This window comes from Stegostoma tigrinum, chromosome 3 (assembly GCF_030684315.1).
Source record: "Stegostoma tigrinum isolate sSteTig4 chromosome 3, sSteTig4.hap1, whole genome shotgun sequence".
Lineage (NCBI taxonomy): Eukaryota > Metazoa > Chordata > Chondrichthyes > Orectolobiformes > Stegostomatidae > Stegostoma > Stegostoma tigrinum.
In genome coordinates this window covers 111,491,776-111,519,623 of record NC_081356.1, presented here as the reverse complement: position 1 = coordinate 111,519,623, position 27,848 = coordinate 111,491,776, and the positions used below count along the sequence as shown (strand labels likewise).

Sequence of the window (27,848 nt, the reverse complement as noted above, 5' to 3'; positions counted from 1 at the left end):
GTTTTATGTTTAAGACGTGGGTGAAAGAAAACTGGTTTCATTACTTATTTTGAGCTTCACTGCTAGATGCTTATGTTCTGATTTCATTTTTATAGCATCTTGTTCTAATATAATTTCATTTTGACTTCTGCCATACAGCAACTATTCAATTGCCAGTCTCTGCACAAGTTGAGCATGCCGGATAATGATCTGACTGTTTTGCCAGCATCCATTGCAAATCTTATCAATCTCAGGGAATTGGATGTCAGCAAGAATGGTAAGATGTTTTTGTCGTATTTTTCAAGAGTTTTAAATGTCAGATTGCAGAGGTTTTTTGTAAAATGACTTGAAAGATGATTAGAAAAGCCACTAGCTTTAGGAATGGCTCATTCTTTTCTGCATGATCTGGTTTGAATAAACGTTAAAATATTCACTTTCCCTGGTGCTTTAGTGGGTGAGTGAGAACCATATGTTGTGTCATTTGACCATGCAGACCAAGATGTTCCCTGGTTGGGATGTTGCCTGGCCTGCTCAGTGTTTTCATTACATTGTGGGTTCCTTCTCCCTCCCCCAACTCATTGAGAACAATAGTTGAAGCTAAATGCCATTCAGTTTAGAAACCAACTCGGTGCAGTCCTTGTGGAGTCACAACGTGATAGTTGCAATAAAAGAACTGCTCCAGATCTAGGTCACAATCTGAAATTCAGAATGCAATTTTTCCTTTAAGATTTACTTTTTCCGTCTGTGAAAAATTGATGCATTTTCAATAAATTGAGCCAGATGTTTTCTATCTGTAGAATTGTTCTGTCACCATTTTATAAAATGGTGATTGTTACGGAACTGATTTGGCTTCTGATACAATGAAATTTCAGCTGTGCAAATGTGTTCCTTACAATACCAGTCACTTTGGAATGTGCATGCCTGTAGCTAGTCTGTAAAATATGCTCCATAAGCCGTCTTGAGTTCACGTACTTTAATGGATATTTTGACAAAATACATCAGTTTTCTTTCATGAGCCGTATTCTATTTCTCCTGTGATGAATAATGGAAGATTCCTGAGGCTTTTTGTAAGAGTAGCTATTGGATTTTTTTTGCTAATAGAAGGGCCCCAAGGATCATCCTCCTCGTCATCTATGTGCTCCCATATGGCTACCCAATCCAAACACTCATCGTCAGACACATGTGGAATCTGACAACACTCAGCTCAACATATTTGCCACCTCTCCTGATCCCTCCTTTCCCTTGTTATCAAAACTACTTGGCAGACATTCAACCCTAAATTAAGCTGCAGTTTCTTTAAATTGAATATTAAGCAAACCAAAGCCATGGTCCTGAACTCCTGCTGCAAATGCTTAGCATCGCTTTCCAAACCACTATATTAACGACCTACTTGAGCTGAGCTCCTGACCCCAATGTTAGCTGATATTATCTACCTCCTCGCATGCTGTTTCCCTCTCCAAAATCTCCTGCCGGCACCCTGTCTTCTCAAAAGAATAACTCCTGACTGTTCTGTCTTTATAAACTACTGTCGTTATGCCTCACAAAAGGTTAAAAAATTTATCAAAGTGGACAAAGTCCCTAATTTGTGTGTCAGATAGGCTCAGCTTAACAAAAAAAACATGGGCTACGTTTCTTTTTAAAGCAAAAAAAACCCATCGCTTGTCACAAATAAGTGGATTCCAACCACACAGAAACAACTATGCCCTGTTGATGCTTAACTCTACTGGTTAAAATTGTAAACCCCTTCTAAATGCCCACACACATACAGTTGTTAGAAGAAAGAAAACAAAATAATGGGCAGGTAGTTTAATAGCACCGGTATTCGGGATTAAGAATGAAGTGTTCCTTTTGTTTCCAAGACCTCCCACACTCTGATCTTTTCATTCCGTTTCTTTCACTTCACAGGAGGCTGAGTCTGACTGGTTGCTGAATTATAAAAGTCTGTGACTTGTTGGTTAAAAGCAACAGCTTACACAAACTGCTGGGAGAAAACACACTGTCTCCGTTCAGGATCTAGATATTTTTCTGGAGAGAGAGAGAGAGATACATTCCATACCTCCTTCCAGCAGTTCGAAGTCTTTTGCTAGCCCCATTCACACCCACAGCTTGTTGAGCTCGCCAGGGGACCATTGGATCATTGTTGCCTGGCTAATGGCCTTTGGCATCCACAAACTAATCAGTAACCTGTTGCTGGCCGAATCTCACTTGGTATCTGCCTCCTGATGACAGTTGTCTGTAGGCAGCTTTCCCCCTCTGCTTGATGAAGCAGCAGTATAACTGCGACTTGCAATCAGTTTCAATGACTGGCTTTTTACTATTGCAGCAATTTCCTTTGCCAGTCCCTGATTTTCAAACAGTCATCTTTTTCCATTTCAGTCTATAATTAAAAATAGAGAAAGATAGAAAATATATGTACTTTACACTGTCCCACCTCCAACCTGACTTTCCTTGCCCAAGTCTTTGAACATGTTGCCTCCCAAACACATTTTCCTTGTTCCCAGAACTCCATCGTGAATCACTCCCACCTGGCTATCCTCCTCAACTAGCTTCAAACAGTGACAGGGAAAGGAAGCATATCCGAATGTTTGGTCTGTTCCTGCTCCTACCCCATTACCCTTGGTGTCTCGCAAAGATCAGCCCTTGCTTCCCTGCTCATCTCATCTCATTTACATGCTTGTCTCCTTTGACTCCATCGTCCAAAAGCATGACATTAGTTTTCATGTATAGACTGGTAAACGCTTTGTGCCTTCTCTTTCCCCCCCCCCCCCCCCCCCACCCACCTCCCCCCCAACTCCTCAACATCTCTTGATGCCCCACTTGTTGCTAGGTTGTCAGACTGCTTTGCTGATATCCAGCACTGGATGAGCAGCAATTTCTTGCTGTAACGTCTGGGAAAACTGTGAAGCCATTGTTTGCAGTCCATGTTCCAAACTCCTCTCCTTAACTATTGTCTCCAGCCTACTTCCTGGCTGCAGTCTGAGATTGTCGATCTGTTCACATCCTTGGTGCGATGTTGACCCCAAAATGAGTTTCCAACTTGGTGTTCGCGCAATCTATATCCACCTCCAAAGCAACACTTGACTTTTTGCCCATCTCAGTTTCTCTGTGACTGAGACCCTCATCAATGCCTTTGTTATGTATTGACTTGACTATTTTGATGCACGTCTGATTGATCTCCCATGTTTTGCCCTCCATTATGGGAGATGTTGAGATAGTGATATTGTCATGGGGATGGTAATCCAGAGGCCCAGACTAATGCTCTGGGGACAGAGGTTCAAATCCCACCAGGACAACTGGTGAAATTTACATTCATTTAGTACATCTGGAAAAGAAAGATGCTCTCAGTAATGACCACCATAAACAAGTAAACATTGTTTTTCTGAAAAATCCATCTTGTTGCATAATATCCTTTGGGGAAGAAAATCTGGCCAAACCATCATGTGATTTCAGAGCCACAACAGCATGACTTATTCTTAATTGTCCTCTGAAATGACTGAGCAAGCCACTCTGTTCAAAAGGCATGGTACTGTCAGAAATGGGCATATTCCGAATAAAACAACAAAAACTCCACCCCAGATAATAAAATGTGAGGCTGGATGAACACAGCAGGCCAAGCAGCATCTCAGGAGCACAAAAGCTGACGTTTCGGGCCCAGACCCTTCATCAGAGAGGGGGATGGGGGGAGGGAACTGGAATAAATAGGGAGAGAGGGGGAGGCGGACCGAAGATGGAGAGTAAAGAAGATAGGTGGAGAGGGTGTAGGTGGGGAGGTAGGGAGGGGATAGGTCAGTCCAGGGAAGACGGACAGGTCAAGGAGGTGGGATGAGGTTAGTAGGTAGCTGGGGGTGCGGCTTGGGGTGGGAGGAAGGGATGGGTGAGAGGAAGAACCGGTTAGGGAGGCAGAGACAGGTTGGACTGGTTTTGGGATGCAGTGGGTGGGGGGGAAGAGCTGGGCTGGTTGTGTGGTGCAGTGGGGGGAGGGGATGAACTGGGCTGGTTTAGGGATGCAGTGGGGGAAGGGGAGAAATCTCCCCTTCCCCCACTGCATCCCTAAACCAGCCCAGTTCATCCCCTCCCCCCACTGCACCACACAACCAGCCCAGCTCTTCCCCCCCACCCACTGCATCCCAAAACCAGTCCAACCTGTCTCTGCCTCCCTAACCGGTTCTTCCTCTCACCCATCCCTTCCTCCCACCCCAAGCCGCACCCCCAGCTACCTACTAACCTCATCCCACCTCCTTGACCTGTCCGTCTTCCCTGGACTGACCTATCCCCTCCCTACCTCCCCACCTACACCCTCTCCACCTATCTTCTTTACTCTCCATCTTCGGTCCGCCTCCCCCTCTCTCCCTATTTATTCCAGTTCCCTCCCCCCATCCCCCTCTCTGATGAAGGGTCTGGGCCCGAAACGTCAGCTTTTGTGCTCCTGAGATGCTGCTTGGCCTGCTGTGTTCATCCAGCCTCACATTTTATTATCTTGGAATCTCCAGCATCTGCAGTTCCCATTATCTCAAAAACTCCACCCCCGTGTCTTACCTTTTAGCGAGTCCTGACCACCTGTTACCCTTTTGATCACTGGCATTCATAGGCTCCTGCTCAAGCGACATCTTGATTTTAAAATTCTTATTCTTGTTTGAAAATTCTTCCATGGCCTTGCTCCTCCCAATCTCTACAGTCTCATCCAAGCATTCAATCTTCTAAGATATTTGCAATCCATCAGTTTTGATCTCTTGAGAAGTTTGAATCATAAGCTCTTCCCTATTATGTCTGTGTATTCAGTTGCCTAGGCACCAAGCTCTGGCATTCCATCTTTACACCTCACAGCTTCTCTGTCTCTCACTTTTATGTTGTGACATTGTGACATGTTTGTTGATTGGAAGGCAGGAGGTTAGAATTTGTTTGTAAAATGATATGGGGGAATGAGTGCGTGGTCCCTTTAGGAAATTTTTTTTAAGGCTTGGAGATTTAAAAAAAACGTCTGCAGGCAGATGCAGAGACAGTTCTTGAAATTGAAACATTTTACCAAACGGTTATACAGTTGACAATGCAACATTTTTACCAAGAGAACCGGTTTTTGAATTTAGCCAATTAATTTAGACCAGGTCCTAGAAACCAAACCAAATTAAACTTAATCAAAGATAATGGGAACTGCAGATGCTGGAGAATCCAAGATAATAAAGTATGAAGCTGGATGAACACAGCAGGCCAAGCAGCAAAATTTAAACCTGATAGCTTTGACAACCTCGGACCAATCCTATTGTAACAAAAGGTCTAAAAGAAAAGACCATTTGAAAGTTGGTGTGAGAACAAACTGCCATCTGTTAAGAGAACAGCTCTCAACAGCCATCAGCTCTAAAGAAAGAGAAAGTCCCTGGCTCTCTCAGAAATCTTTAAGATCTCAGAATAAGCGCCATCTGCATAAAAGTACTATAGTACTCTTCGTTAATATTCCTAACACAAGAATTTGATGGAGGAAGGTGTTCCTGACTGGAAGATAGCAGAGAAAGCAAAGAACATTCTGGAAGACTTATCCTAGCTGTAATTTTGAGACATTAAGCTTTAGTCTATTTAGTTGTTATCAGTTTGGTTTATATTAATGGGATTTGTATCTATTGGAGCAGCATGCTGTTAGAATTTTGTTTTAATCAGGAATAGTTAGTAGTTAAAGGGGTTCTGTTTATTAGTAGTTCTGCTAATTTGTTCACTGTTAGAGTTAGATAAATAAATTGTTACTTGTTTATAAATTGAGTATCAGAAATTTCATTTCATTTAACCATTCCCTCCATAACACTTGCCTCTTTTAAGAACATATTTAAAAGCTTACTCCTGGGCCAGACTTTGTATGTGGCATATTCTGTCATGCATCTGTGAAGTTTCATTATGTTAATAACACTGTTTAATATGCATTCTTCTAATAAACTCTTCCACAAAGAATTCTTAGCAGCAGCTTCTTGATGTCAGTCATGTCCTGTCGACTTAAAGCCTTTGTTCAAACCTATGTCACTTCACACTTACTTCTACTTCTCTACTGCTTAATTCTACTTCTCTCTTGCTTAATATCCTACAACATCCATAACTGTATTTCATTGTCTTCTCACTAACTTGCTATACAGTCATCAGTCAAATGCCTCTCATTTCAAATACTTGATTCTTGCTTTAAATTTCCTTAATGGGTGGGCCACTGGGCTATGGCCTGCTCTATTAGCACTCTAAGAACTGGATTTCTCTAATTGTGACCTTGTGTCCATCCCTCATTCCTCTTTTCCACCATTGGAAGCTTTTCCTCCAGTGACTTTGACCCAATGCTTGGAATTCTCTCCTAAGCTTCTCCAATAGGCTGTCTCTTTATGAGTTGCTCCTTACAGTGAAACTTCTGGGAAAACATCTTTACACCCTTCCCCTTCTTCTGGACTTGCCTAGATTTTTATCCAGCTGTGATGAGCCTGGAATGTTTGTGCATGTTAAAGGTGTTATATTTAATAAAGTTGTCGCTCCTAACATGTCAGGTTTACATTGTATCAGTGATGATGGGAACTGCAGATGCTGGAGAATCCAAGATAATGAAATGTGAGGCTGGATGAACACAGCAGGCCCAGCTCAGGAGCACAAAAGCTGACGTTTCGGGCCTAGACCCCTCTCTGATGAAGGGTCTAGGCCCGAAACGTCAGCTTTTGTGCTCCTGAGATGCTGCTGGGCCTGCTGTGTTCATCCAGCCTCACATTTCATTATCTGATGTCAGGTTTACATTCAGTTTCATCTGCAATTTTCTGTTCACACATTTCATTCAGTAGAATGATAGAATACCCACAGTGTGGGAGCAGGCCATTCAGCTCATCGGGTTAGCACAGAACCTTTGAAGAGCATGCCCCCCAGACCTAGCACCCTACCCTACCTCTGTAACCCTGCATTTCCCATGGCTAATCCACCCAACCTGCACATCCCTCGACAGTACAGGGCAATTTAGTATGGCCAATCCACCCAGCCTACAAGGAGGATGTGCAAACTCCACACAGACAGTCGACCAAGGGTGGAATTGAACTCGGGTCCCTGGTGATGACCACTGAGCCAATGTGCTGAGCTTATGCAATTGGAAAATGTGTACTTTCTGAGCTGCTCGTATCCATCTTGCTAGATAATCTCATTTATTATCCTGGGCAAATTCAACAATGTTGCACTGAGTTTCTTCATGTTATCCTTTAATAAATTAGCAATGCAACCACTGCCAACATCTGAGCTCAAAAGTGCCCGTCTCAATACTGCCACCTCTCAAAATCACAGACGCAAAATTCTGTCAGTGGTGCTGGCCATTTTCTGGCATTCAGCCCTTCTTTGTACATGTCTAAGCCATAATGTTTCAAGTTGAAGGAATTGTTGTTCACGTGCTAAGGCAGTGTTCTGATGTTTAATTCTGAGCTAAAATTAGTAGAACAGACTGCTCGTCTTTGTTGTGCAGCTACTTGGGAGTTAGCTGAGCACAAATTTCCGGTTGCATTTCCTGCATTCGTTTCTTTGAAGGCAGACTCGAACCCTTCTGTATCTGTGTTGCCTATTGCTGGCTCCGTTACTGTTATACAGTTACTTTTAAAACTGTCAAATTTGTTAACAATGTGATACCAGATTCCATGATTTTACAATGAATTGATGCTTCGCTAATTGCCTATCATCTCCTGTACCTGTTTACTACCTTTTTTTCCTGCCCATTGAAACTATTTAGCCTGCATCCAATCTGCTGACACTTTCTCATTGTGAGTTAACACTGTCATAATGCATATCAGTGCTTCACACATCTACTCCTGATGTTTCTTCCAGTAATCTGGCAATGCTGTCACTTTTCGGGCACCTTTGCAATTGCTCATCCTTCAGGTTCTTGTTCATTACTCGGGCGTTTGGTTTACCAAAGAAACATTTTCCACGTGTATTTTTGGGTGACCTCCCCAGCCCTTCAGCTCCGTGCAACTTACATAGGATCATAGAATCCCCACAGTGTGAGAGCAGGCCATTCAATCAGTTGAGTCCACGCTGACTCCCTGATGAGCACCCCACCCAGACCCACTATCCCCCTAATTATGCATTTCCCATGGCTAATCCACCTAGCGTGCACATCTTTGGATTGTGGAAGGAAACTGGAGCACCCACGAAGAAACCCAGGGAGAAAGTGCAAACTCCACACGATTGCCCGAGGGTGGTATCCAACCCAGTTTCCTGGTGCTGTGAGGCAGTAGTGCTAACTGCTGAGCTACCCTGCCACCCCAATTCTGCCATCTACCAAGGCAAGGTTTGAACCTGCCTTCCAGAATTATTACCTGGGTCTCCAGATTACTAGTCTAGTGATAATACGACTAGGTCGTCTCCTGTGGTTACGTTTTGTGGATGTTAGGTAAACACAGTGCAAACTTCTGTTCATCAGGTTATAAACAAAAGATTTTGATGTTTAAGGAGATTTGGATGAAGACGTGTGGAAATATTAGCTCGTCTGTGATGAAGCCATTGTTGTGGGGGCTTCTCAAATCTGGAAAATGAGCATCTCTTAATGAGTTTCCAAGTGGATTAGGTAATGTACTGCTTCATAAATTGCATTGTCATATTACCAACAAGTAATCTTAAAAGAGAAGATTGCCCTTCTCTCTGTTAGGAAGATCATATAGAGATGTGCGATAATAATCCGCCTCCTCGAGCAGGCATTTTACCAGCCATGTATGTTCAGTTTTGAGTGAGTGATTATATTTCACTTAGTGGATGCAATATTCTTTGGCAAGGCAACGTTTTATCTCTCACCCCAGTTGTCCTTTTGAAGGTGGTGGGTGAACTGCTGCACTTGAGTTGCTTGTTAGACCTTTTCACAAAGCACTTGAGAATCAACCATTTTGTTGAGGGTCTGTAGTCACTTAGAGGGCATGTGAGCAGAGAACAACAGAGGTACCTCCTGAAGAGCTGTTAATGAACCAGTTGAGTCAATAATAATAATTTCATGGTAACTGTTCTCGAAATGAGTTTTACCTGTTAGATTTAACCAGTTAACTGTTGTGGGATTTGAAGCCTTGCCTTTGATGTTCAGTCCAGGCCCCTAATTCATTAATAGAGCATTCATGTAATAGGACAATTATTATGCTACCATACATGGTAAAATTTTCATGGTGAGCTGTTGATTCGGTGATAGGAAATGGAATTTCCATTTGTTCCATTATGTTGCCATCAAGAGTTGGTTCTTGACCCCACTGGTGATTCGTATTTTTTTAAACCTCAGCAGAACACCAACTTGCCTTCGTTGGCTTTTTTTTTGGTTCACATAAGTAAGAATTGTACTTGTCTATGAGGAAGGAGAATAAAGGGTCTGCCAGGGAATATTATCCCTTTTAATAACATTGTGCCTTGAACATCCGGTTTACTGAGGTGGTCTTTCCACTGCAGTGTGTACTTCAGGCTTTGTTCTGAACAGCTTCATTAGTTCCTTTTATCCAGTTGGCTTTGACCTTGATTAGTAAACATACCAAACATGTAATCTGTCACTCGTTCTGATGTCTTGCACTACTGTAATTGATTGCCGTTTAATTCACAGCTTGAAATTGCTTCTAGAGTAATTTATCAAACAATCAATTGTTCTCCTGAAGTTATCATTTTTACTTAAGTTACCCATTCTGTTTTATCAATATGAAATGTGGTGGGGAACTTGTTGGTGAAGGCCTACTGGATTCAATTCCAGTCCATGTTTTCAACTTCTGGTCCATGCCAGTTTCAGGTTTTGCAGGTCGTGTCAAATAACAAGTGCTTTTCCTGATCATGCGTACACACCATGGTTACTGCCCATTCTATTGACCTTCTCCACAAATGTGATCATTTCTGGAGGCTGTGCTGCCAGAAAGGTTTCCCAAGTTTAATTTCATTGACTCTTTTCTTTCCCTAACGCCTTTTTTTCCCTACCCCTAACAAGCTTACAAGATTCTCATTCTTTTGGCAATTGCACTTTGATAGGGGAGTGTACACAAGAACTTATTTAGGAAATGTTTTCGTGAAGATCCTAAGAAAGAAACCTGAACGAGACTAAAATTCTGAAACAAAAGCAGAATGTGTTGGAAATGTTCAGTAGGTTGTGCAACTTGTGTTAGAGAGAAACAGAGAAGGTTTCAGATTGTGACCTTCCATCAAGTAACAGACGAAGTTTGGGATGACCTCATGTTTACAGAGCAATGAGTGTGGAAAAAATATGGGAAATGCTGGAGGAGCTCTGCAGGTCTGGCAGCATCTGTGGAGAGAAATGGAATTCGTAGAGTCGCTGTACGAGTCCCTTCAGTAATGAAATGTTAACTATTCCTCTAGGATGCCGTCTGTTTGTTTGAGTTTCATAAGCATTCTCTGTGTTTGTTTCAGATGCATTTATGATGAAAGAATGTGGGAAGCTGGCCAAGTGTGGATTAGAATAGACAAATCCAAGGTTAACAACAGAATGGCTGAGGTTTTTAGTGGCAAATCTGCTAAAGTAGGGTGGAAAAGAGAAATGTCATAGAGCTGGAAATGGTCAGTCTACATTATGGCTGTGATTGAAATGGGGAATAAATTGGTGGTTAGAAAATTGACCTTGTTTGGGAACTGAAACAAAATCTCAATCTTCTATATATTTAATTGGAGGGTGTTTCTGTTCATCCAGTACTGGCAGTCTGTCAAACAGCCTGCGCTTAAAGGCACTAGAGAGATTGAGAGAGGTGACAGTGAAGTAGAGTTGGATGTTGTATCAGTGATAATGGGAACTGCAGATGCTGGAGAATCCAAGATAATAAAGTGTGAAGCTGGATGAACACAGCAGGCCAAGCAGCATCTCAGGTGCTCCTGAGATGCTGCTTGGCCTGCTGTGTTCATCCAGCTTCACACTTTATTATCTTAGAGTTGGATGTTGTCAATGTATGTATGGAATCTGACATATAATGCATTCAAGCTGATATATCTCATTCAAGCTTGTGACTTTTGATGTGCAACATCTATCTTTGTAACTGAAGTTCATTTTTGACAAAGATACAAAATGAAGTCATACGGTTTTTACAACACAGAAGGAAGTCCTTCGGCCATTAAGCCCATGCCAGTCATCAAATATCCATCTATTCTAATGTCATTTTCCAGAATTGGCCCATAGCCTTGTATACTATGGCATTTCAAATGCTCATCTAAAGAGTTCTTGACTGTCTTGAGGGTTCCCACCATGACCATGCTTTTAGGCAGCGAGTTTCAGATTTCCTCCACTCACTGGATGAATTTTCTTCTGTTGAATCATCTCTAAACCTCCTGCTCTTTCTCTTAAAACCCTGTCCCCAGGTTATTGGCTTCATATTATGGGGAAAGGTTTTTCCCCTGTCTACTCCATCTATGCCTCTCAAAACTTTGTGCTCCTCAAATAGATCTGTCTTCCACTTTGTCTCCTCTCAGGAAAACAGCCCCAGTCTATCTGGACTGTCTTCATTTTTGAATCATTCCAGTCCTGGTGAATCTCTTCTGTCCTAATGAAGATTAATACCCGAAACGTTGACTTCTCCTTTCCTCCAGATACTATCTGGCTTGCTGTGTTCCTCCAGCCTCCTGTTTCTCTAGCTTGTGCTCCTTTACCTTGTTACTCCTCCCAAAATGTATGACGTCACATTTATTAGAGTTAAATTCCATTTGCCACTGTTTAGCCCATCTGACCAGCCTGTCTATATTAGGCAGCGATATGGGGTGACCCCATCCCCCTCTCTGATGAAGGGTCTAGGCCCGAAACGTCAGCTTTTGTGCTCCTGAGATGCTGCTGGGCCTGCTGTGTTCGTCCAGCCTCACATTTCGTTAGCCTGTCTATATTGTCCTGTAGTCTATGACTTTCCTCCTCCTTATTTACTGCACCACCAATTGTTGTGTCTTCTGCAAGCTTTCTGGTCTTAGCTCATGTCTACGCTATTAGGTACATCATAAATAGCATGGAACTTGGTACTGAACCCTGCGTTACACCACTGGATGCCACAGGCTTTCGGTAACAAAAATACCCTGCGACCACCACCCCCTGTCTCCTGTCACTAAGCCAATTTTGGATTGAATTTGACACATTGCCCTGGATCCTATGAGCTCTTAGTTTCTTACCCAGTCTTCCATGTGAGACCTTGTCAAAATCCTGACAGAAGTTCATGCAGAAGACATCAACTGAGCACTACATTCATCTGTGCAAAATAAAAATCGAAAGAACTGCGGATGTTGTAAAATCAGAAACAAAAACAGAAGTTGCTGGACATGTTCAGCAGGTCTGATAGCATCTGTGATCAGCTCTGAGGAAAAGTCACTGGACCTGAAACATTAACTCTGATTTTTTTTCCTTCACAGATGCTGCCAGACCTGCTGAGCTTCTCCAGCAAATTCTGTTTTTGACCCTCATCTGTGCACCCCGTTGTCTCCTGATTGTGCTTCTGTGAATCACTTTTTTTGGATATGAGATGTGAATTGTTCTCATGTGACATGCGTTTGAGTCACTCGCTTTGTATGGTGGAGAGGGCAAAGTTAAGGGTCAGGAATCTGGAATGTTAACTTGACCCATGAAGGAAACTGGAAGAGTAGAGAAAGATTCTTGTATGAAGAGTTCAGTTATTTGAAGCAGGAATAGGCTCTAATGTTCGGTGTGCTAGAACAGTCCTGTTTGTGGATCTTGGGAGTCAGCATCAGGCAGTTCAGGGTGAAGGAACTGAGAGGTGGGAGGCTTGGGTTGGGTCAATGAAGGCATCAAAAGGGGGTCAGTGGCTGTCTTGAAGACACTGGCTTGCTGTTCAGTGGGGTTATGGAATTGGCAGGGGTAGGACATGTCAAGGATCTAACATTTCACCTCTGCATGGTAGAGGTCAGTTCCCCAGACAGCAGCAATACTGTCCTCGTCAGCAGATTTGACAACTTTAAGCTTGGACATTAGAGAACAGAGTGAACTAAGTTCATTGGGAGCTGGGTAGGAATTGAAATTTTTCTCCTTGGGTAAGCATATGGGAGCATATGGCAGAGCTGTTTAAAATATGAAGGGATCTAGACGGAAAAAGGAGAAATTGTTCCCACTGGTGATAGATTTGAAAATTGAAGGATCCCAAGCAATAAAATTGGCAACAGACAATGCAGAGATGGGTCATATTTTCTAAGCAGAGTGTTATGTTCTGGTATACGCTGTCTGAAAAAGCACTGGAAGCCAAATTAATAGTGATTTAAAAGGGGGAATTTGGTGGACATTTGAAAAATAAATATTTTGCAAGCCAACAGAGCAGGAGATTACAGACTAACCGAAGAGCTGCTTCAAAAAGTTGACAAGGGTATGATGGGCCGAATAGTCTCCTCCTATGAGGTAGCATTCTGACTTTCTGTAACAAGCATCTCGGCAATTGCCAGGGTTGACCTTCATGGTACATCTGTAGCCCAGACATTTGAGCTGTCTGTTTGTTTTGTAATCTTTTTAATTAAAGTTCCAAAACTACATTTCCTGGCAACAAGTGGCTAATTTAAACTATTTTCATTTGAGTACCTAATGATGAATCAGATCTTTAAAAAACCACACTTGGAATTCCAACTCTACGTTTTGTACATTCAGTTCTGAGGAAGGGTCACCAGACCCGAAGTGTTAACTCTGTTTTATCCTTCACAGACGCTGTCAGACCTGCTGAGCTTTTCCAGCAACTTTTGTTTTTAGTTCCTGATTTACGGCATCCACTGTTCTTTTTGTTTTTATCTATAGTTTGTTATGTACAAGCAAACTAAAATATGTAAATATTTACTTTTCTCCTTGTGAGCACTTACTTTCCATGCAAATTATTTCTTGGTTGATTGTATAACTTCTCATATGAGTTAGTTTGTTTATGGACCATGTTATCCAAAGTGTATTTGTATATAAGAACAATGTTGATACTCCAGTAGTTCATCACCAATACTGAGATAGAACTTAAAGTATGTATTGTCATTGAGTAAGCAATTCTTTGCATTGAATATTGTAGCCCAGCATTGAGTTTGCAGGTGATTTGTGCGTAACCCGTTAAACTGTTCTGCTTTAATATTTGCCTTGGAAAAAAATAATGCTTCAACAGAATCAGTTGTTAAGTGTAGAATTAATTGGAAACAGCATTTGTAAGGTATAAACATATGAGATCCTTCAGGGACTTGACAACGTTAGAGACAGAGAGTTTGTTTCTCCTTGTGGGAGAGTCCAGGTCTAGAGGGCATAAATTCAGAGTAAGGGGTTGCCCAGTTAGTCAGAAATGAGGAGGAACTTCTTCTGTCAGCAGCTAGTGAATTTGTGGAATTCTTTACTGCAGAGGTTGGGCTGTTGGGTATGTTCTGCGATAAACTTTAACTCCGTCACTGATTACAAGTCTACGTGGAAAATGCAGGCAAGTGAATCAGCCGTGATCTCTTTAGTAGAATGGACTCACTGGCGAAATAGCCTACTTCTGCTCATACACCTTTTGGCCTTACAGTTATGGATTATTACTCAAATATTGCTTCGTACTTCATCTAGCACTGATTGCTTAATTGCTAAAAATTGATTGCTCAATCAATCTTCTATTCTTGAACGGTTTAGTCATCAGCGCTTGGTTTCCAACGTGAGCCTTTGACCACGCATTTTTGAGACCACCCAGGACCCACCAGATTGTATTGAAATGATTGTCGTTGCCTATGAACTGGTCTTTCATTCAGCTTGACACTTGAAATCTCAGCCAGAGACTCTGTATAGGTGATTAGGAAGTAATGCAGATATACACTTGAAAGAAAAACAAAGAATGTATGTTGAAGAAACCGAGTGTTAAAAGTGACAAAAATCAGAGCCAGTTCGAAAGAATGGTCACTAGACCCAAAATGTTAACTGTGCTTTTTCTGTACAGATGCTGCCAGACCTGCTGAGTTTTTTTGTGGTTTTCTTTCTCATCTCCAGCATTTATACTACTTTCTCTTTTTTGTATTGCAAATGAATTTGTTTTTCATTTGCTTGACACATTATGGATTTTCTGATGAGATTTTCTTATTTCCTAATGATAGCTGATTCATCTTGAAATGAAAGAGCAGATTTAATTTATTCTAATAAAATTATATGGTTAAAGTGCTTTGCACAGACATGGAAACAAATTTGGAGTAGCATGTTTAGTATCTTGGATTATTTTCTAGAGGTGTGAATATTTGAACATTGCATATCTGTAACCGCATTTTAATTGTGGAGTAATTTTTGCGGTAAATAAATGCCTAGGATTTGGCGAAACTGCAGAAATTGCAGGCAAGCTGTAGAACAGGCAATTCAGGTAATTGCCACTCAGTTGAAGAAGTTTGTAGCTTTTGGTCTTATAAATGGAATTCCTGTTATTTGTGAGTATCTGCCTACATTTCCAAGGTTACTACATAATGTATGCAAAGGGAAAATAAATTCATGCTCTGATTTGCTTAGGTCAGTATGATGAACTCCATTCATTATCTTTGCTTAATTCTATTAATTGGATATAACAACAGTTTTGCAGGATTTGGTTAACTTTGTCGACAGCTTGTAATTGCTATGATTGTAGTGATATGACCCTAGCTGTGATCAAAGCCATAGGGCCATAATTTGCTGTCAAAGTAATGTGAGGCTAATGAAGATTGCAAAGTGTGTAGCTGGATGAACACAGCAGGCCAAGCAGCATCTCAGGAGCACAAAAGCTGACGTTTCGGGCCTAGACCCTCTGATGAAGGGTCTAGGCCCAAAACGTCAGCTTTTGTGCTCCTGAGATGCTGCTTGGCCTGCTGTGTTCATCCAGCTTCACACTTTATTATCTTGGATTCTCAAGCATCTGCAGTTCCCATTATCACTAATGAACATTGCGCTTATTTATGCAAACTCTGATCTGAATCTAGTATGTTGCTTTCCTGGTGTTGAATTCAAGGATGTAGCTGGCTGCAGGGCACAGAGTGTGGAGGGCGACTAGCCAATGGCTGTAGTTTTTACTGGTTGGTACCAATGATAGAAAGGATTGAGTAAGTTCTGGGGATAGAGTTTGGGGAGCTGGGGAACAAGCCAGCAAACAAGATCACAAGGGTCTGAAACAGTGCTCCCCACTGACATTCACTTTCACTGGCTATAACCCCGCCTCTTTGACCTGTCTGTCTCTTCTCACCCAATCTTCTCCTTTGTCCATCTTCTATCCATCTCCCTCCCCCCCACCCATTTATTTCAGAATCCCCTTCCCCTCCCCCATTTCTGAAGAAGGGTCTAGACCTGAAATGCCAAGCTTCCTGCTCCTCTGCTGCTTGGCCTGTTGTGTTCATCCAGCTTCACGCTGTGTTATCTCAGCATCTACAGCTGTCTGCAGTAAAAAAAAGTCCACAGATTCATTGTCCTCTGACTTAAATGGACAATCCCTGTCTTTGAGATTTTGTCCTCTGGTCTGAGACCCTCCCACGGGCAGATAAATCATTCTGCATCGACCCGGTTGAATGCCCTTAAGAGTCTTCTGAAGGGTCATACTGGACTCAAAATGTGAACTCTGTGTGTGAGTCTCTCGTGCTCTCTCATGCTGTCTCGCGCTCGCTCTCGTGCTCTCGCGCTCTCCATAGATGCTGCCTGATTAGCTGAGTTCCTCCTGCATTTTGTGTTTTTGTTTTGCAGATTGTACCTACTTTTTTCAGACTTATCCTTGCCCCTTTCATCACAATATTTTGTAATGATTAGCGCAAAAGTGGAATCTGATATTGTCACAGTGAAGGGAGGCAGGCATTTGATACCTGAAGGGCAAGAAACTGTAACTTCACATTGAGAGATTGTGAGGTTAGGAGCTCAAGTAGTTTAAATTAGAGTGGATAAATTTAATGCTAAACAAAGTACAGAAAGGTAAATAAAAAGCAAATGGCTGTTTGGATTAAGAGATTCAAAAAAGACGCCAGAAAAATAATTTGAAACATTATGTCCTGCCCGACAGATTAACCTACAAGAATGAGACTTCACGCTTGTAACAGTTACTTTTCAATGTTAGAGAAGCTGACTGGCATTTAATTAACAGGCATTAGAAGTGTACTTACATGAAAGTGAATGAGGCTTTCCTTGGCAAGCATAGTATGTGTGTACGACTCAAGTACAGTATCTTCATACAGTCTAATACATTTCATTTGTGAGACAGGCAGTAAAAAGTCATTCTGAAAACAGAGTATCAAGTGTAACCATATGGTAACAGGAAATCGATTGTGTTGATGTCTGGAACAGAAAGTCACTGACACCTTTACTGACAGACACATGCCCCAAGCTACCCTACTTGATTCATCGTGAAGTCTATTCGCTGCCCTGCTGTGGCATTCTATTCAACATCCACCATGAGCTTGGCTCTGTAAAAGCTACAGTCATTTGAAGCTCAAGAACATTTACAAAAAACTTTTTGTTTTGGTTCTGTAGCTTTCAATTTTGAGCAATTCCAAGGTATTATGTGGTAGATGTGATTATTCCTCCCTGTTCGTTTCATGGTGATCTTGACCTCGTGCACACTGCACCTGATCTGCTTTTATGTTTAGCACAAACATCTCTTAAGAAATGAATGATTGATGCACTCTATGGTTTGGTAGGTATTGAGAATATATATTAAACTTTCAATGCAAGAAGAAAATAACAAGTACTTCACTGAGAGAATTACCATATGTAGAATAGTCTGTAATTTTTGTTCCACTATGTTCTAATTGTGTGCTCTGTTGCAATGTAACAAATAGTTTGACACAACCTGTTTCCAGCACAGACTCAATAAGCTGAATGGCTGTGTTCAGTATTACTGTTTGTGTGTTCAAGAAAGAGTAACTTGATCATCACATATTTGAATGTAAGTCAGAGGTTTTAGTTGACTCCTATTGAATCATGCGTTTGTATTTGCAAAATTTGTGCTAATGATATTCTTAAAACGTTACAAAATGAATTAGCATCTTGTGTCAAGCTCCCAGTATTGTACATTTGCTGTTTTAGCCTGAATAAAGGACTGGCAAAAAAAGCCTGGTTGTGCACAATTGCTACGATATAAAAGTTTAATGTTTTCATACTGAAAGACAAGCCAGCTTGATAGATTTCTCAGTGAAATATCCCACTTTGGCTAATGGGTGGGTAGATGGTTGTGGTCATAGTGTTGCCCCCCCCCCCCCCCCCCCCCACCGCCAATTGTTTCTTCATCCTGTAATTTTTAGGAGAGATTGTGCAAGATGCATGTTAAACATGGTGCAGTGAGGCAGAGCTTTAAACAATACATCAATAATCATAGACACATGCTTTGCTGAGCAAACTGTAATGTTTTAATTCAGCTTTTGATTAATGGTTTTGTCAAGTTTATCAAGAGGAACTGAAATGGATTGCGCACAGACTGTCTGTAGAAGGTTTTCTTTTTGATGGAATAAAAGATCACTGTACTGTAGCACTGTGTTACAGCCATGATATTGAGTAAAAAAGGCTGTCTTTCTTGTCTGTAGCATTAGCTTCTGCCAGGCAGAGTTGAGAACAGGCTGTGTGGAATAGAAGAGATAACAAAGTCTGAAGCTGGATGAAGACAGCAGGCCAAGCAGCATCTCGGGAGCACAAAAGCTGACGTTTCGGGCCTAGACCTTTAGTGTGGAATAGAAATTTGGAAATGATTTCACATCTATCTCGCTCTGAATATGCTCAAATTGCAGAACTGGTAATCATGACCAATGATATACATTTATTTTGGAAAGTCATTCACGGATTGAATCCCACAAAGTCCCACTAACAGTCTTAGAATTTGTTGTCTTGGAAATTATTTTTATGTAATATACTATCACCATAACTCGTGTACTTGCCAATCACATCTTAACACAATTGTTTTGTAAGTCATTTTGAATGATAAACCATTAATACGTATTTGGCAAGGGAATTTTAGCCTTGAATATTCCCATTTTAGATTGCTTAGTTCTTTCTTGCATGATACTGAATCATTTACAATAATGCAACATGGGATTCGAATAAATTTGGTTGATTCCGTTAGATCAGCAAATCAAAATTGCTGAGCTATATCAGATTCTTCTATTTTTATCTGTGCTCCTGTTGTCTGTGATGAAACTTTGCATGGAACTACAAATAGTAAGAGCCTTCTGCTTTATGGAGATACAAGTGGCTTAATTATTTAGTCATTGAATATCGTCGCTGAAGCAAAAACCACCAGCTCAACGTTTCTTTGCTTAAAAATCCAATCATTTTATACCATAAAGTTCAGCAAAAGGAATTCAGCTTTCTGAACATAAATGACTGAAAGAACAAGCTTACAGTAGTATAATCATTCAGACTTGCTGTGTAAGAGGCCATGAAGGATTTATTACCCTGTAAACATGTCTATGCTTCTTAATGCTAATAAGCACGTTTTAGTCTAAACCAAAGAAAAGTTCCAGAAGGAAGTCTGAAATGTCATTCTATATTTATCCATGGTGTTTATTTCTAGCCATAATAGATTCTCATTTTGTTCTACTGAACTGGCCTTTTGTTTTCCCAGAAAATGTAACGTAAACACAATGATTGCGCCTGTAAAGCAGATTTTACCTGTCTTTCAGGAATTCAAGAATTTCCAGAAAATATCAAAAACTGCAAGGTCCTATCTGTGGTTGAAGCCAGTGTAAACCCTATTTCAAAGTAAGTTACCGCTGACTTTCTTTTTCCTTTAGTTCGTTCATTTATGATCAACCATCTACACACAAGATAATATGTGCTTTGACACTGGTGTGGAAGAGTAATACAGATATTGTGATTTGTTTTCCAGACTTTTGACCATTAATGACAGCACTTGCGCAATTAGAATATGCTGTACTGGCTAGAGTTCCATTCAAGAGAGTGCTTCCTTCACAGAAGTTCATGTTGTATCGGATGTATTGAGGGGGAAAAAAAAGTTGTTTATTTTTACCTCAGTTTGTTTATATTCTTGGCATCTTTGGAAAAATGAAGGCACAGAAATGGGTTTGAAGTATAGTTTTATGAATCAAGATTGTCCCAGAATATTATAGTGGAACAGTGGATAACTTCCAAAGGGCGAAGTTGCCTGCCTTGATGTTGACAGCGTCTCTGATTGCTTTGCCACTTTGTGCTTGATTGGTTCATTCAGAACTTACAGGAAGAAAGTTGAAATGTAGGACCTCAAAGGTAATTATCTCCGGATTGCTACCAGTGCCACGAGCTAGTCAGTAGAACCAGCAGGATATATAGCATGAATATGTGGTTGAAAAAATGGTGTGAGGGTGGCAGTTCAAATTCATGGGGCATTGGGACCAGCTTTGGGGGAAGTAGGACCTGTACATACTGGTCAGATCACACCTGGGTGGGGCAAGACTGGGGTTGAGGGGGAGGAGTTTGCGAGGGGATACTTGGTAGAGTGGTTGGGGAGTATTTAAATTAGTGTGGCAGCAGGATGGGAACCACAGGTGTTGGGCAGTAGATGCAGAAATTGAGGGAGAGGTAGAAACCAGGGCAAACATGATTAAGAACAGGCAGGGAAATGCTTTTGAAAAGAGCACGGGAGGTGGTCTGAAATGCATGTGTTTCAGTGTGAGAAGTATAATAAGCTCGGCAGATGAACTTCGAACTTTGGTTCGTATGTGGAACTATGACATTATTGTGATTACTGAGGCTTGGCTGAAAGAGGGACAGGACTGGCAGCTGGATGTCCCAGGATTTAGATGTTTCAGGTGTTATAGAAAGGGATGTAGAAGGGGTGGGGCAAGTGGCATTACTGATAGAGGTGTACCTCACAGCTGTACCAATTTTGGGCCCCACACCTCAGGAAGGACATACTAGCCCTGGAGCGTGTCCAGCAGAGATTCACTCGGATGATCCCTGGAATGGTAGGTTTAGCATATGATGAACGGCTAAGGATCCTGGGATTGTACTCATTAGAGTTTAGAAGGTTGAGGGGAGATCTAATAGAAACTTACAAGATAATGTATGGTTTAGAAGGGGAGGACGCTAGGAAGTTGTTTCCGTTAGGCGGGGAGACTAGGACCCGTGGGCACTGCCTTAAAATTAGAGGGGGTAAATTTAAAACTGAAATGAGACGACATTTCTTCAGCCAGAGAGTGGTGAGCTTGTGGAATTCATTGCTGCAGAGTGCAGTGGAGGCCAGGACGTTGGATGTCTTCAAGGCAGAGATCGACAAATTCTTGATCTCAAAAGGAATCAAGGGCTATGGGGAGAGTGCAGGAATGTGGTGTTGAAATGCCCATCAGCCATGATTTAAATGGTGGAGTGGACTTGATGGGCCGAATGGCCTTACTTCCACTCCTATGTCTTATGGTCTTATGTACTGCGGGAGGATATATCAGAGGAGTTGTGCAGCAAATCAATATGGGTAGACCTCAGGAATGGGAAAAGTGAAATCACAATGCTGGGGGTGTACTACAGGCCTCCCAACAGCCAATGGGATGTAAATAGATTTTGGAAAGATGTAAAAACAGTAGGGTTGTGGTGGGTGATTTTAACTTCCCCAATATTGACTGTGACTCACTACATGCTCGGGTGTTGGATGGGGCACAATCTGCAAGGAGCATTCAGGTGAGTTTCCTGACACAGTATGTAATCAGTCCAACCAGGGAAGGTGTGATAGCGGACCTGGTTTTGGGAAATGAGCCCAACCAGGTGAGTGAAGTTTCAATGGAGAAGCATTTTGGGAGTCGTGACCATAGAGCAGTTAATAAGCGTTCAGGAGTGGCACATTCCTGTGAGAATGAAGGATGGGTATGGCAAGTTACGTGAACCTTGGAAGACCAGGGTCTTTATGACCTTGGTCAGAAAGACAAAGGAAGCATATGTAAGTTCTAGGAGGATGGGACCTGATGAGGCCCTTAAGTTATATAAGGAAAGTAGGAAAGAACTTGAGCAAGGAATTAGAAGGGTTAAAAATGGTCGTGAAAAACCATTAGCAAATGGGATTAAAGAGAGTCCCAAGGCCTTTTATACACGTATGAAAAGCAGGAAGGTAGCCAGGCAAAGGGTTGTCTCACTCATGGACCAGGGAGGGAATGTATATGTGGAGCCAGAAGAAGTAGGTGAGGTCCTAAACAAATACCTTGTGTCGGCATTCACCAGAGGATGATCTCAGGGATGGGAGTGTCAAGTATCTAAGCCAAGTTACTATTAATAAGAAAACAGTGTTGTGCATCATAAAAAGTTTTAAGGTAGGTAAGTCCCTGGGTTCTGATGATATCTATCTCAGAATATTGGAGGAAAGAGAACAAATTGCTGGATCGTTGACAGACATCTTTGTATTCTCTTCAGCCGCAAGTGAGATCCAAGAGGACTAGGGAATAGCCAATCTTGTCCCATTGTATAAAAAGAGTAATCGGGATAATTGAGGAAATGTCAGGCCTTTGAGCATCAAGACAATGGTAGGGGAGTTATTGGAAAGATTCCTAGGCACAAGATGTATAAGCATTTAGAATCAAATTGATTTATTAGCAATAGACAGCATGATTTTGTGCCAGGTTAGTAGTGCCTCACTGACTTTGAGTTTTGGAGGAGGTGATGAAGATGATGGAGGGAAAAACAGTTAATGTCTGTATGGATTTCAGTAAAGCTTTTGACTAGGTCCCTCATGGCAAACTGATACAAAAGGTGAAGCCACATGGTGTGAGGCATGAGCTGGTAAAATGCATACAGGACTTGTTTTAGGAAACACACGTTAGCAGTGGAAGCATGTTTTTTGGAATGGAGGGTTGTGGCTAGTGATGTTCCACAAGGATCAGTGCTGGGACTTCAGCTGTTTGTAATCTGCATAATGATTTGGTGGAAAATATAGTTTGTCTTAACGGTAAGTTTGCAGACAATATAAAGACTGGCGGAGTTGCAGATAGTGAGGAGGATTGTCAGAGGGTACAGAAGGATATAGATCAGTTGGAGGCATGGGCAGAAAAATGGTAGATGGCGTTTAATACAAACAAATGTGACATAATACGATTTGGAAGGTCAAGCCCAGGTGGAAATTATTTGATGAATGAATGGCAGCACCCTCGAGTATTCATGCAGAGGGATCTAGGTATGTTGGTCTACAGATCACTGAAGGTGGCAGTGCAGGTAGATAAGATGGAAAAGAAGGCTAGTGGCATGCTTGCCTTCATTGGAAGGGGCATTGAGTACAAGGATGGGCAAGTTATGCTGCAGGCTTTCTAGGGCTTTAGTTAGGCCACATTTGGAATATTGCGAACAGTTCTGGTCACCAAGCTACTAGAAGGATGTAGTTGCTTTGGTGAGGGATCAGAAAAGCTTTACCAGGATGTTGCCTGATGTGGGGGATTTTAGCTATGAAGAAAGATTGGCTAGATTGGGTTTGTTTTCTCCAGAACGCGGGAGTTTGAGGGGTGACCCGAGAGAAGTTTATAAGATTGTGAATGGCATGGATAGAGTGTAGAGTATGAGGTGTTTTCCCAGGCTGGAGGGGACAGTTATTAGGGGACACAGTTTCAAAGTTCCAGCAGTAGGGGGTGCGAAGGTACTTTAAAAGAGATGTGAGAAGCAAGTTTTTCACACAAAGGGTGGTGAATGCCTGGAACACACTGCCAGAGGAGCTGGTGGAAGCAGACACAGTAGCAGCTTTCAAGAAGCCTCTGGGTGGATACATGAATAGGAAGGGAATAGAGGGATCTGGATCCTGTTGGCGAAGATCGTTTTAATATGGAAAGGCAAAATGTGTCAGTTCAGGCTTGGAGGACACCTGTGCTGTATTGTTCTTTGTTCTTAAGGCTCACAGTTATTCTGTGAGCATCCAAGTAGCCACGAAGTGAGTAAGACCTTAAGTCGCAAGCAAGACGACCTGAGGTGGACCCTGCTCCAACGCATGAGATGGGTGTCTGTTCTCAGGCACGGAGTAGCTTGTAAGCACTATGATAATGAAAGGTGATAGGGTGCTCCAAATTGATACCTGTATCTGAGTCAGTTAGGGACGGGGCACAGTGATGTGATGAAGTTGGAGTGTGTCTGATGCCAACCCCTGTGGATGGAGTTTGCTCTTGTTCACTACTCATGGAGTACGTCCGGAGGTACAATTCAAGAGGGAGGCCTGGAGCTGTCAGGTACGCACTCAGACCTTCATGTTTGGAGTTGTCATCGTCCACGCTGTCCGGTGAATGGGAGAAAAGCAAACTGCATGTCCATGAGATGACTATAAGTAATAATATGTAAATTGGTAGAAAATTAGACTTCATTTTTTCAACATTGAGAGTCTTATTTTCTCGTCTTGCAGTGGTTTCCCAACTGATTTGCCTTTGCCAACTTTTGTTCAGGGGGCTGGAAGATTTCAGCCTGATGTATGAGTTCCATTGTTGAGGGTAATGTGATATTATTTAGATATTTTAGGTTAAAAATTGTTAATGGAAATGAGTATGTAGATGTGGAGGACAGCAATTATCGAAGAATTATAAATCAATAGTCAGGCATTGACTACTGTATCCTGGCTGGGTCTGGGTATTGCACTTTAAAAATGATGTTATAGTCTCCGCAAGGCTGCAGGGAAAATTTGATAGAATGCCCCATGTATTGAGTAACATCAGCAATGTGAAGAGACACCAGCATCTGGCAGTGTCAACGCGAATTAATATTTTCACCGCTGAATGATTTGATAAACAGGAGTTTAAAAAAAACCCGAAAGAACTGGAGATGCTTTAAATCAGGAACTAAAACAGAAGTTGATGGAAAAGTCAAACAGGTCAGGCAGCATCTATGAAGAAAAATCCGAATTAATGTTTCTGGTCCGGTGACTCATCCTCAGAACTCAAGATTTTTTTCCTCACTGATGCTGTCAGACCTGTTGGGCTTTTCCACCAACTTCTGTGATAAACAGAGGACGTTAATTTCGGATAATTGTGAAGAGTTAGAGCGCACATGAGAAGAGTTTTTGAGAACTGTAACCTGGGATGCATGATTTTGAAAGGTTGATGGAGGTGGATTTAAGCATAATTTTCAAGGCTGAATCAGATGTATAATTAAACATGAAGTTAAAGCTATTGGAGAGGCTGTGCATGTATGGGTTAGGGATGGGTGGTGGGGGGGGGAAGAGTTGGGCTTGTGGTTACTTGTGTAGCTCATTCAAAGCCACCGTTTTCATAATAGAAGAAATGGCTTATTGTGTTGTAAGATTTTTTTTGTATAGTTGCAAGGAATTTTTACTTGGAAAAAGAAAAACAGGTGAATGTTTCATGCAGAGATAATGGGAACTGCAGATGCTGGAGATTCCAAGATAATAAAATGTGAGGCTGGATGAACACAGCAGGCCAAGCAGCATCTCAGGAGCACAAAAGCTGACGTTTCGGGCCTAGACCCTTCATCAGAGAGGGGGATGGGGGGAGGGAACTGGAATAAATAGGGAGAGAGGGGGAGGCGGACCGAAGATGGAGAATTGCTTCAGGACATGGTCTGAGTGCTACATCGACTGTTAGAAATAGTGGTAGCGAAAGCTGTGCTTAAAATATTTGGTCTTTCAAATTTGCAAATTATTGTGTGGAAGTGGAGAGTAGCCAGCAGAATCCCGTTAATCAAGAAGGGAATGATTGATGCTGTAAGTATAGACCAATGCATTTAGCATTAGTTATGGGTACAAAACTACGCACACTATAATTCAAGTTTAAATTCATGAGCGTTGAGATGTGGGTGGGTTAATCAAGGATAACTGACAAAGATTTGATAAAGACAAACAATGTTTGAGTGTGATTTTTTTTTTTTCCCTTTCAAGAAAGAGATTAAATATATAAAGGGACCATAACCGATGTCCTCTATACAATGTGTCATCTCAAATGAACTACTTAGAGAAAAATAATAAGTTATCATGGAGAAAATGATGCACGTAAAATGTAGGGATTAGTAAGAGGATAAACATATGTTGTTTCTCCATTTAATAATCGGTTGGAAGTGATAATATCAAAATTGGCTTTTCCTGCATTTATGTTATGTAATATGTAAAACATCGATTTCATTTTGTTTGGACTCAAAGTACGACCTTTAAACTTGCTGACAAGCAAAATATGCGGGTTTGACAAAAACTGTTTTGAAAGGGTTCAGTTATTTAGAGAAATCACCCATCGTGTACGCAATTTAATATAGAAGTGTGAGCAATGTTCTTTTGGGGGCCCAATCAAGAATGGGTGTATCAAGGAAGGTTGCGCATTTGCCTAACTTTGTTTGTGACCTCAGAAAATTCCAAAGTGCTGCTCAACAAATTAAGTACTTTTCTGAAATGTCGTCACTATGGTAACATGGCTAGCTACTTGTATTCAACCATTTTACAAGCAGCGATATGATGAACAAAAGGTATAGCTATGGTTGCTGGAGGCCAGTCACCTAAGCCCAAGGATATGGTGCCATAGTTTCTTCGGGCAGTTTCCTAGCTGTTTCATTAGTGATCTTACCTTCATCAGAACATCTCAAGAATGAGTGTCTGCTGATGAGTGCAATTCAACAGTTGAGCTCTATTATCGCCAGACTGTTAATTCAGAGACTCTGCTTATGTTCTGAGGGCCTGAGTTTGAATACCACTATGGCACATTGTGGAACTTGTTCAAAAAAATTCTGAAATTAAGAGTCTAAGATAACAATGAATCCCTTGTCCAAACCCATCTGTTTCATTAATATCCTTTAAGGAACGAAATTGTCATCCTGACTCCAGGCCCAAGCAGTGTGGTTGACTCTTAACTGCTTTCTGGGCAATTAATGAAGGGCTGGTCTTGCCAGTGGCTTCATCACATGAATGAATTTTCTCTAAACTGATACTGTTCTGATTTATTAAGATATCGGTACATACTCCATAACCAGAACAGCACCCAGATTTATGCTGGTGAGGGATAAGCAACATTTGCAGCACACAAATGCCTGGCAATGATCATGCAGTCAAAGAATAATATCACCACCCTTGACATTGGCATTGCTGAATCCGGACCATCACAACCTAGGGTTTGCTATCCACGAGACCTGGAACCAGTGGTCAGCCAAATTCAAAGAGCAGTTTAGAGGCTGGGTATTTAATGGAGATTGAGTTGCAGGTCTCCCCAAAACCTTTCCACCACGTGCTTGCCAGGAAATAGAAATGCTTTCCACTTGCCTGGACAAGTGCACCTTGAACAACATCCAATGATCCCTCCATGACATGATCATTCACTTGATTTGTATGCCATCCAGCTCTCTGTTCACCCCTGACACATTACAGCAGTGTGTACCACCTGCTGCAGAATGCCAAGGCTCCTTTCGCAACAGCGAAAAAAAACAAATAACTTCAACCACCTAGAAAGACAGGTGGTAGAACATCACCACTTGCAGTTTCCTCATAATCTGTTGATGTCCTTTCTTTCCCATGGCATTGAAACCCTGAAGGTGCCTGGGGGCACATTTATCATTTTGCTGCAGTTGCTAAAAGGTGACATTGGGGGCTGTTGAGGATGTGCATTGAACATTGGCTTTGCCAATAATGCTTCGACAGATACTTGGAAAACAGGAGTATGTGTAGGTCATTCAGCCCTTTGAGCCAGTTCTGTTGTTCTTTATAATCAAGGTTAATCAACAACACAGTAGTCTCTTCTTGTTTTTCTCCAATATCATTCGATCTCCTTAACCCCAATTGCTCATTCCAGCTCCTTCTTAAAATCGTGCAGTGTTTTGGCACAGTTGCTTTAAACGGTAGCGAATTGAAGAAATTTCTCATCGTCTCAGTCCTAAGTGGCTTGCCCCATATCCTTAGACTGTGACCCTGGTTTTAGATTCTCCCATCGTCAGGAACATCCTTCCCACATCAACCCTGTCTCACTCCTAGAGTTATTTAGACTTCTATCAGATTCCACCCTCTACCATGCTCCCCAATTCTTCAGAGCTTTAGTGAATGCAATCCTGACCGATTTAACCTCGCCTCATACATCTGCTAACTCAAATCAGCCTGGTAAAC

General features: G+C 41.7%; 1 protein-coding gene across 2 annotated transcripts in view; it reads left to right on the top strand.

Annotated features, from left to right (window-relative positions):
• Nucleotides 1–27,848, top strand: part of erbin (erbb2 interacting protein) — a 248,627-nt gene that overhangs the window by 113,747 nt on the left and 107,032 nt on the right. For both annotated transcript variants that reach the window (XM_048525424.2, XM_048525430.2), the window contains exons 3-4: nucleotides 139–256; nucleotides 19,498–19,576. In XM_048525424.2, the coding sequence (XP_048381381.1) occupies nucleotides 139–256; nucleotides 19,498–19,576 (197 nt within the window). The remainder of the gene's footprint in view (nucleotides 1–138; nucleotides 257–19,497; nucleotides 19,577–27,848) is intronic.